The sequence below is a fragment of the Cryptomeria japonica genome, unplaced genomic scaffold (genome assembly GCF_030272615.1).
Source record: "Cryptomeria japonica unplaced genomic scaffold, Sugi_1.0 HiC_scaffold_82, whole genome shotgun sequence".
Classification (NCBI taxonomy): domain Eukaryota; kingdom Viridiplantae; phylum Streptophyta; class Pinopsida; order Cupressales; family Cupressaceae; genus Cryptomeria; species Cryptomeria japonica.
Genome location: NW_026728904.1, coordinates 436187 through 450197, shown reverse-complemented (window position 1 = coordinate 450197; position 14011 = coordinate 436187). Strand labels below are relative to the sequence as shown.

General features: G+C 35.5%; 1 protein-coding gene across 1 annotated transcript; it reads right to left on the bottom strand.

Moving 5' to 3' along the window:
* Positions 1–2438: 2438 nt before the first annotated feature.
* On the bottom strand, positions 2439–3782 carry LOC131864272 (agmatine hydroxycinnamoyltransferase 1-like). The gene is made up of 2 exons (XM_059215201.1): positions 3390–3782; positions 2439–3305 (listed from the first exon to the last, which is right to left on the bottom strand). The coding sequence occupies exons 1-2, from the start codon at positions 3780–3782 to the stop codon at positions 2439–2441; spliced, it is 1260 nt and encodes a 419-aa protein (XP_059071184.1).
* Between the last annotated feature and the right edge of the window lie 10229 nt (positions 3783–14011).

Sequence of the window (14011 nt, the reverse complement as noted above, 5' to 3'; positions counted from 1 at the left end):
ACCTATTTTGAAGATGATTGCACCAACTTGTAAGATAGATCACATTGAGGATTCATTAGGTAAATTGGACACATTGTCCAAATTTATTTCTGAAAATGTTCTAACTATAGATAAGGTGAATGAGGATACTGTAAAGGAAAGAGTAGATAAAGAGAAAGTTGAATTCTTTGAGAAAACCATCAAAGACTGTACTGAACACATGGATTCACTATTATCGGTACTTAACTCAACAATTTTGGAATATAAGGAGTTGTATAGAGAAGCTTCCAAGCCTCACCACCTGAGCGAAGATATTGATGAGGAAATTAAGAAGACACAAAAGGAGATAGATGACATTGCGGATAATATGATAGGTTATGTGGGACTAATCTCAGTTTTTTAACAAGAAATGGCAGTTTTTGAGGAGAAGTTAAAAAAACTTGAGAAAGAGAAAGCAAGAATAAGGTTTAAGGCTCGGGAACTGAAAAGAAAACTTGGTCCAAGATTGGACAGTCTTATCACTCAATGGGTTGAGCTATCAAAGGCAACAATTCAAGGAGAATAGTCACCAGAGCAACGGATGCACTATCTGACCGACATGATCCAGCAAATAGAAACCATTCTTTCTAACAATAACAAATTCATGTAGAGCCTGAATCTAATTTTAGCAGAAATTTTTCAACTTGTACAGAACCAGTTACAGGCTATGAGGTAGCATTGTTGTATTCTTTGATTTTTTTTGACATCCTTTGTCATTGATGTCAAAGGGGGGGTAGTATTGGAGAAAAATAATGCATAGAGGAGATCACTTGCTCAAGGAGAGCACACTCTTTTTGGGATCATATTTTGGACTTAATTTTTGGATAACAGTTTTGGATTTTTCTCATGAGTTTTGCCATCAATGCCAAAGGGGGAGATTGTTGGCATTCTACACTCTATGAGAATATGGTTGATGTTGTCATTGACGGCAACCAACCAGTAACAGGTTTCTACATAGGAACCGACATCGCAGGCATCATCATCGGCAGACACCGACACCGACAAGCATATTCACTGGCATCCAGATTACACTGGCAATGAAGTATACCTGCTCTCAAGCTGACATGAGACAAAGTTTTATTTATATGAATTGTATTGTAAATGTAATTATTTATTTGTAAGCCGACATAATGTGTTGTAAAGACTCATATATGTATGAGATCTTATAGATCATTTTGAGTATAGAAGGATAGGTGATTGTTATTATTGGTAAATGTAAAGACAACGAAAGGTTTTTGGTTAAGGTATCTGACTGAGCTTAAACCGGTACTGAACCAAGCATTAGAGATGCTATTTTGAGTAGTACATTGTATTAGATTTAGTTATCCACTTTGTAGTCAGTGAAACTCTTCTATTGAGCAATGAGCTCTAGGATGTTGGCCTTCCTGCATGTGCAGGCCCCTGTTGTAAGTAATATTTATTCATATTGGCCAGTGAGTAAATATTGTGGGTAACAAATCCCATTGAGTTTTTTTCCACACTGGGTTTCCTCGCCTAAATAGTTTGTGTTATGGTGTGCATTTATGTTGTCTCTGTTATTTCTCTTTACTGCATTATTTCTTGTTTACCGGTACATTAATTTAAGTTGCAAAGTTATCAATAAGTTCAAATATTCCATTAACCGGTTAGACACTGATTCACCCCCCCCCCCACTCTTAGTGTCTTTGGCACTGTCATTGCATCGAACAGTATGTAGGTCCTTCATTAATGCTCACTGAAGGCCTTATGATCTTGTTTGATTCACATAGAAAATCTTGAGGTGTAGAAATTGTGGTTTGCTTGTCCAAAGTACATATAAATGTACTTGAAAATAATTGGTTCAAAGTTTGAGTGTATGTAGGGGTAAACATAAATTTTAATTAAAAGTCTTGTTCCATTTAGGGGTAAACATTTTGATATTAAAATTTGAGGTATTATTAATTTATAAGTATTTTAATTATAATCTTATAAATTACATTCAAATATTAATCTTTTTTTAGAATTTGTGGGTAATTGTTCTTCTTTATTACATGAAATTACCTAATGTCTATTTTTCACATTTTAACTGTTACTTCAGTGTTGGTTGGACCATCAGAATTATCAATTTATCAGTATAAGCATTTTAACTATATAAATTAAAATTAGAATCTTATAAATTACATTCAAATATTACTCTTTTTGAGAATTTGTGGATATTCTTCTTTGTTAAATGAAATTACGTAATGTCTATTTTTCACATTTGAACTATTACTTAAGTGTTGGTTGGACTATCATTACCTTGCAAATGCTCATTATTAAAAAAAGAAAAAATTATAATCTTTAAGTTAAAAATGTATAGATTATTAAAAACATGCATAATTTCATACATTTATTATATTTAATTTTTAAATAATATTATTGAGCCAATAATATATAGTTTATATATAATTAGAAATATGTATTCAAACTTGAAAACAATAATGTTCAAGTTGAATCATATGCTCTTTTGACAAGCAAACCACAACTTCTACACCTCCAACATTAGTGTATGAATCAAATAAGATTATAAGACCTTCAATGAGCATCAATGAAGGGCCTACATACACTGGCTCACCCATTCCAAAATGAAAATTATGTGTAGGAAAATTCATCCAACTTGTGGCTATCACATCAATTCCATCATTATCTTTGGACGGTCCTAAACTTTGCATTCTTAGCTCAAAAAAGTCAATTGCTGAACGTATAAAATTATCATCCACTTTAGCTATTGACTTGTGGATCAAGTGTGCAGTAAACTCTAAGGGGTTATTTATTATCTCTGATGCACTGGTTTGAGCACTTGAATCATAGACAGCGTTACCAAAGAATTCTTTAGGCAAGGGAGGATTCAACCTTTTTCTTCCATCCACTGAAATGCTAGCTTTTGTTTGTACATCTCCATCAAGGCCTCGAGCTTCTGTAATGCATTTCCAAATGTATGCTACAAGGATTTCAAAAGTAGTATAGGGTTTTCTTGATTTATCAGATCCGTTTACCTTTGACTTGAGCTTCTGTAAAAACATTGCATCAAAATGAAACATTTTTGTGGTTAGAGAAGACGTTATTGTAGAGTGCTCATGGGATATAGTATTATACTCATAATGATCGAAGCATGGCTGGGGAGGATCTCTTGCTTTTAATAAAGATCGGTCATGTACTGGAGGTATAATACTCTCTCCTCTAATAATTTCCCCCCAACAATTCAAGAAAAAAGTAGCTGCTTGTCCGTCTGCAACATGATGATGACTAGCTATGCCTATCGCCAACCCTCCACAAGTAAATCGAGTAAACTACACCAACAAATCTTGTTAGTTTTAAAAAACAATTAAAACAAGTCTTATATACCTGCATGAGTAAAATTAGGGTTATCATACCTGCATGAGTAAGAGCTCATTAATGACCACGGTGGATGTGGGTGGCACCAACTTGAGGAGGAATGCAGATGGGTGAAAGGGCATTGCATCTGCTATTGTCCCATCTGCTTCGCCTTCTATCACAAGCACACCCTCGTCATTCAGATTAATTCCAAGGCACCCACTTGGTGTGTCTTTAGTGTATCTCCCTGCCCATTCTCTGAACTCTGCCAGAACTTTGGCCAGTCCTTCCTTCAACACTTTTGAGCTCGGGGTAGGAGCTTCAAAAACATAGACCACCTTGTTGTATATTGGAGATGCAATTAAATCCAAATTGCTCAGTTCAACAAACTCACGATGATCTTTACCCGCACAGGGTTTGATCAAAACACCTTCGCATCTCAACACTTCCATTCTCCTCTCTCTCTCTCTTCTCTGTTTTGCAAATGCAATGTCTTATCTTCTGCTCTCACAATGTCAGGGACAGAAACTCCTTTAATACTTGAAAGTGGAAAACTTCAATTAAAAAATTTGGTGATTTCTTCTTAGGAGTTTCCGAGAGCGCATCCCTAGACTACAATTGAAAATGATTTTAATCAAAGGACTGACGTCGTACAACTTTATTAACATTTAAAGCATTTATGGCTAATAGATATGCACAGCTCATCTGATCCAAATTCTAGGTATTCACGTAAACTCTTTCAGAACAATTTTATCTCAAATCGGCAATATATTAAAAAAGCTAGCCAACTGCTCACTCTATCGAAAAATGAATACGTTTTCTGGTCAAAATACTGCTAATGTAGTTTCCATAACATAATGTATTCGCCTCTTTCGAAAAATGAATTCGTTTTCTTGTCAAAATACTGGTAATGTAGTTTCCATAACATAATGTATTTGCAATCTCAAGCGTTTGAAAGTCTTGTGAGATGAGGTGTCTAATAAGTTATCGAAAAATTGTTTACTGGTTCCACCAACTCTTAGCCATGCCTTGACATTTTCCTTTTCCAAATCTATGTGAGATTGTAGCAGCCGCCAGGATTACAATTTACGAAAACATATAAAAACAATTCATATTTCTAAATTCTGAATTGATTACTGATTTATGTACGTAAGGTGGCGTCTCCATAATAAATTCTATTCAATGCTATTAAATGCCAGAACATTATAGTTTTCCATTTTCAAAGAAGAAAAGGTCTGGAGATAAGCATTTGACGAATTGACCCTTAAACAACAAGTGTGTTTTTTAAAATGCTACCTGAAACTATGAGTAAGTCAACAAGGAATTATGGTTTGGCATATGATTATCCTAATTCATAAATATAATCAAATTTGTGGGGTATGCTTATTCCTTACCGATGTTTCCTATATAAGTAAAACAAAGCATATGCTTTCTACTTGTTATTCCATTGCTTCTTGGTCATTCTATAAGGATAGGATATATGAGTAGCTCAATTTGATATTAATTTATTATTATTAATAATATAGTAACCATATGTATATCTCATGATTAATTGATATCTTTAATATATAATTTTATATTATGTTTCAAGTGGAGAGATGATTATAATGACTAAGTGATAATATTAATGATAAAATAATAATTTGAGTATATGTCAAAAAAATTGAATGTGTATATAATGTAGAGAATGCATTAAAAAAGTGTAGTTAGAGAAAATGGAGAATTAGATTATATTAGGAATCACTATGTGAGCAATAGTGGTTGGAATCTAAGTAATCTAACATTCTTATCCTTCTACTTCTTCTACTAAGATAGTCAAATCATCAATACATATTGTCCTAAATATCTTATACACAACTTAAATCAATATTTGCCATGTTTTGAAACAACTTGCCTCCATTGTCATGCTGCACATATCTGGACCAAAGATATTTCCAAATAGAAGCCACAACACTTAAGGGGGAATAAAATATATATACAATAGATACTTCCCCCTAACCATTTTCTATCCTTTTTGTTTTTGAAAGGGTCATCTACACCATCCTTGGGTTTAGATTCATTCTTCACCTTGTCATCTTCGTTATCTTCTGCCTTCTTTACCCGCATCTTTTCCATTTCTCTCTTTATTTGATCAACCTTCTTTTGTAAATCATTTGTCCTAATTGTAATGGTGGTAAAATTAGGGTTTTACAAATTAAGATAAAAAAACTACTAATCTTACCTAAGGGATCATTACATTAAAAGGGGGGTGAATGCAATAGATCTAGCAACAATTCAATTAGGAGAAGGGCTAAAATATTGATTAGATTCACTTGTTTTGTTTGTCTCCCCTTTTTGAGTTGAAATTGGATGTAAATTGTGAAGTTGAGGTAAAACAATGTACAATCGAAGTGAAATAATAATAATAATAATAAACTGCTACAAATATTAGATAGAGACAAAGATAGGGATATGAGAAAAAGAGTAAGAACAAAACATGTTCCTAAAAGTTCAGGCAAAATTGTCGAGACTAGGATGGTAGGTCACCTTGGTCCTGTAACTCTAAGATAGGCAAGTGGGAACTTTTTCAAATTAGGGAAACATGATGGATCAACAGTTGGAAGCTCGGGCGAAATTCTCGGGACTGGGATGGTAGGTCACTCTAGTCCTCCACTTTTTACTCTATCAAAATCCAAACCTATTCGTCATTGTCAACTCTATTGGAACCTTCAATCACAACTCTTGAACCAATTTTTTAAACACAAAAAGAGAGGAAAAGGGAGAAAATGGATTTTAGATAGGATTTTTCCTTAGGTCAAGTTGTAATGTCATATATTCCACCATGTGCGATTCCACATCACATGATCACCTTCGCTTTAGGCTGATTGGAGTTATTCTTTGTCTCCTTATCCTTTTATCCACATGGATTTCCTTGTCAACTAAGAATCTAGCCTTTTCCCGATCATGTTGACCATCTAGCTTATGAACTCTAGTGCACCACGATGATGTCCACGTGCCATGCAAGCACCCCATGAATATGTCAACTTGTAGGTGGCCATTTGAGTGTTACGTCTGCACCTGGAAGAGTTTGTAATGCCTATCTACGACCATCGACATTGGGATTCTTCCTTGGGCTCTATATCTCATTCATAGAAGCTCATTTTGAGGTCTTCTTGATCATTTGGAGATTTTCTTGAGCTTGGGGCATGTTATTCTTCATCTTACATAGGTTTTCTATCATTCAATGTCCGCCATTGTTATAACTTCAAGAATTTTTGGGTGCTTGACTTCACTCCCTCAAGTGATAGCTTCTTGGGTGTTGAAGGGAAGTTCTCTCCCTCTCTTCATTCGCATGTAATAATATTACATTTTGTTTTCCATCTAGCATATCCATCATCTTAATTGTTTATTTCTATCTTTATCATTTTCCTTTCATTCGTGGTCATTATCTTGGCTATCCATGGAGGTGAAAATACTAAAGTGGGGGTCTAACTGAGGTAGACCTCTTAACATAGCCCCAACATTTTACTTTTTGTTTGTGTGTAGGTCCATGATTAAGAGAAGGAAATTGCTTTACTAGAGGCTTCAATCATAGACCGAGTGTGAGTTTTCTTCCTCTCTCTCTGTCTCTTTTTAGCTATTGTAATTTTGTATTATTTCTTTTATTCAACATAGTGTCACTAGTTTATTTATTTTATTATATCCATAGTCATTGTAAGAATTCTATACTCTGTTTGTATAGGACATTAGCACGTCGCACTGGTGTCCCAATTCTGTGCATTCATCCAGAGAACATAAACTTATCAAAGATCATTTCAGAAATCTCTATGGTTTTATTGTTTAGTTTTATAGTTTTCATTCCCTAGCTCACCAGAGCGCCACTAAAGTGAGGTAGAGTGAAGGCTGGTTTGTTCCGTGAATTTGATCACTTTGATAGTAGTAGATCCTATTCTCTACATTTTGGTGAACCCAATGTGAACCAGTTGAAGTTTTAATTTCTCATTGTGTGTGTTTGTGTGGTTGAAAATTTAAAACTTAAAATAAAAAAAATAAATATAATATAAGAACATTTCAACAAAGTTCCTTTTATTTACCAAGAATTCTAAGACCATTATAGTAGCCTCGTAGAGTTGTCAAGGTGTTGATGAGATTTCCTATGAGCTTTACAACCTAGACTGCCACATGGGCTATTGTAAGAAGGACTACTAAGAAGAGCATTCCTCTAAATCATTACAATCCTCCTCAACTAGGTCCAATGTTTAATGAAGCACTTCTTGATCCAAATAACTTCATGGTCTCTCACCCTTTTGTGACCATTTTGATAGGGAGTCATTATTCATGTAGTTCACAATCTAATTCTTAAAATTAATGTTCTGATGAACTCTCACCTATCTTCTCCTCCGGGTATTGATCAAGACTTCCCTGTCACTATTGAGTTTTACTAGATTCATATGTTAGAGGAGAACTTGAGAGATTTCAAAGGTTTATTAAACTAGGAAAATGTCCTCCCTCAGGCCAAAAATATCATGAATACTTTAAAAGGCATGTTGATTTCAAACAGAAGAGGCTTAGAGATGTTGAGGGCATTGTCTTTTATTGTCAAGACTCATTCTCCCCTAGCAGGTACTCATCCTTAAGATAATCTATTTGACACCTATAGTTCTTAGATTAATGTTGACATACCTGGGATGACATTACACATGGTTGGCTTGGGACCCACCATCCCTAGCATCAATGCTTCTACCATTCTCCTGGGTTACCCTAGTATGTCTACCAGCTCCACTACTACATCCAACATAGCTCATACCATGTATGTCAGTGCTAGTTCAAGTATCGGTACTATCCCTGGTGGTGGTACTAGTCCTCATGTTAGTATTGGTGTAAATGGTGGTGCATGTGGTGCTCCTCCACCTCCTCCTCTGCCTACAAATCCTATCTTGAATATAATATTGCAAAACATGGGTCAATTACAACAACTTGCAAACCTACATCCATCTTTGGCTAGTCTTCTTTGCCTACTTATTATCACAAGAGCCCATTGGATTTGACCATCCTTAACACTATCCTTCCCCAAGGAGCTAAAGAATTGAAGTTTTATTGATTGCATGTAGATGGTGATCCTAATGTGCATATCGACTCATTCATGACCATGTTTAATGCTTACCATAGTTTTGTCTTGATTAAGATTTTCTCCTATTCTCTCAAGGGAACTACATTAGAATGGTAAAGCTCATTACCTGATCATTCCAACTAGATATTTGATCATCTTATGGACTTGTTTCTCAAATAGTTCCAAGTGGACATTGGTAATAGGGTCCCATCATAGACTTTTTTCATTGTAAGAAAAATCCGAATGAGAAAGTTATGGATTTCCTTTCATGATACTAGTCTATCTCTACCAAGATCACCTTTTCCCCGCTAAATAGTGACATGCAATTAATTTTTATTGGAAATATTTAACTAGTATTGAGGAAGAATCTATCCATTAATTGGTACCAACAATTTGATAACTTATGTTTTGCACTCACTAATCATCAACATACGATGACTTAGTTCAGATAGTCTTCTTCAAACTCTCGTACTAGTTCTTTTGGGGCATGTTCATGGAAGGGTCTAGAAAGAACAAAGTTGTGTCTTATTTTGTAGCTACACTACCAATAGCTATGACATAGGAACCATAGCATAATAGGGTCTTCACCAAGCTAGATGACTCCTATCTGAGCATAATGCAAAATTTGTTAAAGGATAACCTTATAACCCTTTCCTAGATCAAACCTCTTCTCGACAACAAACCATACCCTTGTTGGTATGATGGTTCTAAATTATATCAATATCATCATGTGCCTGGACATGATACCAAATGTTTCTATCCTCTTAGACACATAGTTCGGGACCACATTGACAATGGAGTTGTTAGGGTGGGTGAAAGAAAACATAAGTCCAATAAATCTATTGATAAAATAAATAGTGAATTGCAGATTTATATGTATCCTTTTCCACCACACTCATCTAACTTCATCTCTTTATCATCTATGGATCCAACATCAAATGGGGACTCTTATATTAACATGGTCACTATCACTCCAATCTCGCCCCCCAGCCAGAAGATAAAAGTCTTGGACATATCATTCACCCTTCTAGATGCCCCATACTATGGAAAGCCTACTCCTTTGTACATCCCTGTGAAGCTCAATGGTCAAACTCTTACGGGTGTAATGGTTGATCCCTCATACAGAGTCAATGTCATCACAAAGGAAACTTTGTTTGTAAATGGATGGCATAGTCCAAGATACAATGAGTTTCGTGCTACCTTCAGAACACATAATGGGTTATCTATTCCCCTTTGGGAAATATCACCTTGATGGTACTCATGGGACCCAAGGCTATTTCAACTATGTTCGTCATCATCCCTAAATTAGACCTTTTTTTTGCTAAACTAGGTATTCCCTAGTTGGTAGCTATGGATGAAGTCCCTTCAATGATCCATAAGTTCTTAAACTTTCCTCACAAAGGTTTGGTGCATTTCATCCAAGATATTGGATATCGACCATTGGTAGCCCATGGAGATTTTTTGCTAAATCATTTTTAGCTTGCTCCAATTAGGACTATGCTTCCCTATGGTGACTTAATGTATAAAGCCTATTATCAATATAAAATGGGGGATTTGGCACCTAAATCAGTTCAGCCTATCTATTCATTACCTCTTCTTGCATCAACTTTGGCTCCATCCATTTCTGTGCTGGAGCAGGTAGTGCCTTCTATGCCTTCTTCATTGGGGGATGAGGTTAATCATGTTCCTCCAAGTAGGCTTCCTTGTTCGCCCAGGACTACATAGCTTTCAACGGTATCTTCCATTCATGCGTCTGCACCTAGTATAGACAAAGGAAAGGCACCCACAATGTCAAATTTTGTGGGTCGCCCTCCCTTTGAGCTCCCGATCTTGGTGGATATCCCTCATTATACTCGATATGGAAAGGGGAAGTGCTCCCCTTGTACTCATTCATCATTTCTTTCTCCTACTTCAGAGACTTTGATGGTGCCCTTGTTCCACTAGCTGCTCATCGAGCAAAGTGAAATAGGACACTTGTTGTCATGAATGTAGTGCCTATCTTGCGGGCACCTCATGTTCCTTTAGTAGGGCCTTCGCCTATGCCAACCACAGTCTCAAAGGCCTCTCCTATGGGTCAAGATGCACCTGAACCTTCCCAAGCTTCAACATCTGGTCCCCATCTTTCTTGTAATTAGCATGTGTGTGAACGTAAATGCCATTGACAAGTGATGGTCTGGGAATGTGACGTTGTCTTGGAAACTACATATGAGCCTTCGACATCCATTCCTGTTGCATCAATTCTTGTTCCTTTATATCTTCCAACATTTGCATCATCTTTGGTGTTGTTACTAGCCGCTTTTTGGACTCTTGATGAACCTCCACCCAAGAGGGTGTAGGTCTTTATTACACCATTCTTGGAGATGCCTCTCATCACCTCATTACCTAAGATACCTCCTTTGTCTTAGCCATTGGATATGTTACACAAATAGGTGATCTCTAGTGCTACTTTTCTTGATCCTCCTATTTTGTAGCTACTTCTTCATTAGACCTTTCCTGAGGTCCTCCAACCTCCCATGGTTGGCAGCTGGCTTGTGCCTCCTATCCAACCTAAACGCATGGGGGATTCACTTAGTGAACTTGGATTATATCACATAGGTTCATGGCATATTAAATAATCCCCCTTATTTTGAAAACATATTTCCCTAAAATCACTTTTTGTCACCCCCTCCCAATACACAGCCTAAATTAAAAGCCCCCTATTTTCGCCAAATATTATATCTTTTCATAACCCAAATTAAAAACCCCCTATTTTCACCGATAGACAAAATATTGTATCCTCATTTTTGGGATATTAAACCCCCCAATATGAATGCATGTGATATAATATTGCCTAGCCAGTGAAGCCCTCTTGCCTAACGCAAGTTCGAGAAGGGCCCCATTCTAGAGTTTCATTGGTTAAAATTAGCTTATGTATGTTCCCACCTGTCTCTTTGCTTGCTTCAGTGTCTATTTCTTTGCCTATTTCTATTTTCTTTGTTGAGAGGGCGTCGTCTTTTCCCAAGTTTATCATTGCCCCTCTTTTGGAGGCCAACAATTCAATTCCTATATCATTTCCTTAGATTGAGTCAATTGCTTCCTCTACAAAGGCATGCTTGTTTGACTCTTTTGAGGATATATTGACATTGATCTTCACCCAATCATTGACTCTTACCTCTTCTGACCTTGTGGATGTGGATGTTGAAGTTGCCTCATCCCTTGCTCTAGCCACTGGTGTAGTGTCGTAAATTATCACCATGCCAATTTACACCTCATGTTTGTCCCCTACTTTAGCATGTCTCTTCCTCATATTATTCAAGTCCATTCAATGACTTAACTTCATTTCTAATGCCATGTACACCACCTACCAATAGATTCCCTAGAGGGGTGTCCTTCTCCTTGGTACTAAATCATGGTCCCTGATTAAGGAGGACCATAGCACCCACCGCCCTAGTCCCCCTTAGTTGGGCCCTATTTTGAAGCGGCGGATGGGTCCTATCTCTCCAGAAGGAAATCAAATTGGTAGCTCTACATGACCATTGGAGGTTGACCTAATCAGTAAATTGACCTAGGATCTCATATATAAAGATTTCAATCAACTCATTTCAATCTAAGTCTCCAAGTGATCAATCTAGCATCCTTGCATTTGTGAAGTATCATCAATCATTTTTAGAGATCTTCAAGGCTACATATTCTTCGTTCAGCTATTGTGGAGAAAAATTACATCATTCATATGCAAGAATGTGTGTTATTAGGGTTTTTTCATGTTCATGCTATTTGATACAATATATGTGACTACATTCAAGAAGCAAAGCATCATCATCAATAATTACAGATCTGATGTATACCTTTCCATTATTTATTTCAATATTTTTAATATTTCATTCAATGCTAATTCCTAAAGTAGGGTTTAACTTAGGCAAACCCCTATTCCCAACCATTTCCCCCTTATTTTTGTGTAGGAGATAGGTACAAAGTTGTGATCTTCAAAATTGGCTTTATTCACAGAGATGAAAAGGTTCCCCTTTAAATGGCGAAAAGTGTGGAGGACCAAAGCAATGGGCACTTTGGTCCCGATAAATCAAGAGATCCTTTTGGGAAAAATTTTGAATACTCTTATATTACTCAAATATAGGTTCGTGGCTCAATTTGATGATTGTAGCTCATTGTTCATGCATAATCTCTTCAATTTTGACACATTTATCCTAATTTTAACATTTCAACAATTCAACTTAAAAGAGGTTACCAATCCTAAATCCCAGTGAATCTGATAAGAATTCTTAACCTTATCCTTACTAATTTTTGGCTAGATCTATTAGATTCATCCCTCTTTAATGTAGTGTTCCTAAGCCTAAATATTAACGGTTTTTACCTTAATGGTGGAAACCCTAATTTTTTCACCATTATATTTTGGTGAAATCGACTCCTTACACCTTTATTTATGATTTATGTTCTCAAATTTGAGTTTTTATGCAATTTAAAATTCATAATTACATTTACAGGTTTAATTTTTAATTGAATTCCAAAAATTTAGAGGTTAAGTTCACAAAAACCCTAATTTTTAATTCTAAAATTGAGCTTGTGAGGTTTCTAATTTAGATTAATTATTTCAGATCTGATTTGGGAATATTTTTTATTTTTATTTTTTTTACATAATAGATCCTATTTCAATCAAATTACATAAATTTAAAGGTTTAATTCACAAAAAACCCTAATTTATTTTGGTTAATTTGATCTGTGGGTTGCATAAATTGTCAACTCAATTTTCAGATTTGATTTTACATATTCATAATGGCACTTAATAGTTCTAATTTATTTTCTATTTTACAAATGATTGCATTGCTTTTGACTTACATTTATCATAATCATGTGTTGGATGATGGCTTCTTTCATTTGGTGTTGCTTCTTTTCATTCATAGCACTTTGGCATATTGCATTTTTTAGAATTTCCAAATTGCTTTTTTCCAATCAATTAGATCTCAAATCTTTTATCCATCTAGTGCATGTTATTTTATGGTGATATTCTTAGGAAAATTCATTACATATGTAGATCACATTTAAGCTTTTTTAGATCCTAATCCTATAGATGCTAATGAAAAACCTAATACTTGCACCTCTCCTAGGGTATCTAATGTGAATGACAAATAAGCTAATACTCCTACCAATGATCTCTCTAATAGAGAGAAAGAATTGCAGAGAAACATGGCACCATATTCTTCCCATAAACATACCCTAGCCCAAGGAGGGAAAGATCAAAATATTGGTGTTTCAATCTCTCTATATCCCCCTTATTCTCCTAAAGCCTATCTTAGTCATCAAATTATTTCTAGAGAATATGATTTTATGCATTTCATTCATGATATATCTCCCCCACATAACATTAAGTAAAGATGAGACCTTAGATGATAAGGATCTTCCTTCCCAACCTATCAAAGAGGATATGAATAATGATAGAAAGAAAAATCCCTATCCACAAGATGTTCCTTCTTCATCTATTTTTCCATTTTCTCCTTCTAGATACACTTAACGAAATTTTTTAAAGAAATTAATTATAATGTTCCTCCTCCTCAATTAAGAAATTCTTATTGGAGTGTTTATAATATAATATCAAAACAA

Bases quoted from the DNA above. Each gene is read 5' to 3' on its own strand.
- LOC131864272 (XM_059215201.1), bottom strand. From the start codon at position 3,782: ATGGAAGTGTTGAGATGCGAAGGTGTTTTGATCAAACCCTGTGCGGGT. The intron at 3,306-3,389 runs GTATGATAACCC...TTGTTGGTGTAG, and splicing joins ATGAGCTCTTACTCATGCAG to TTTACTCGATTTACTTGTGG.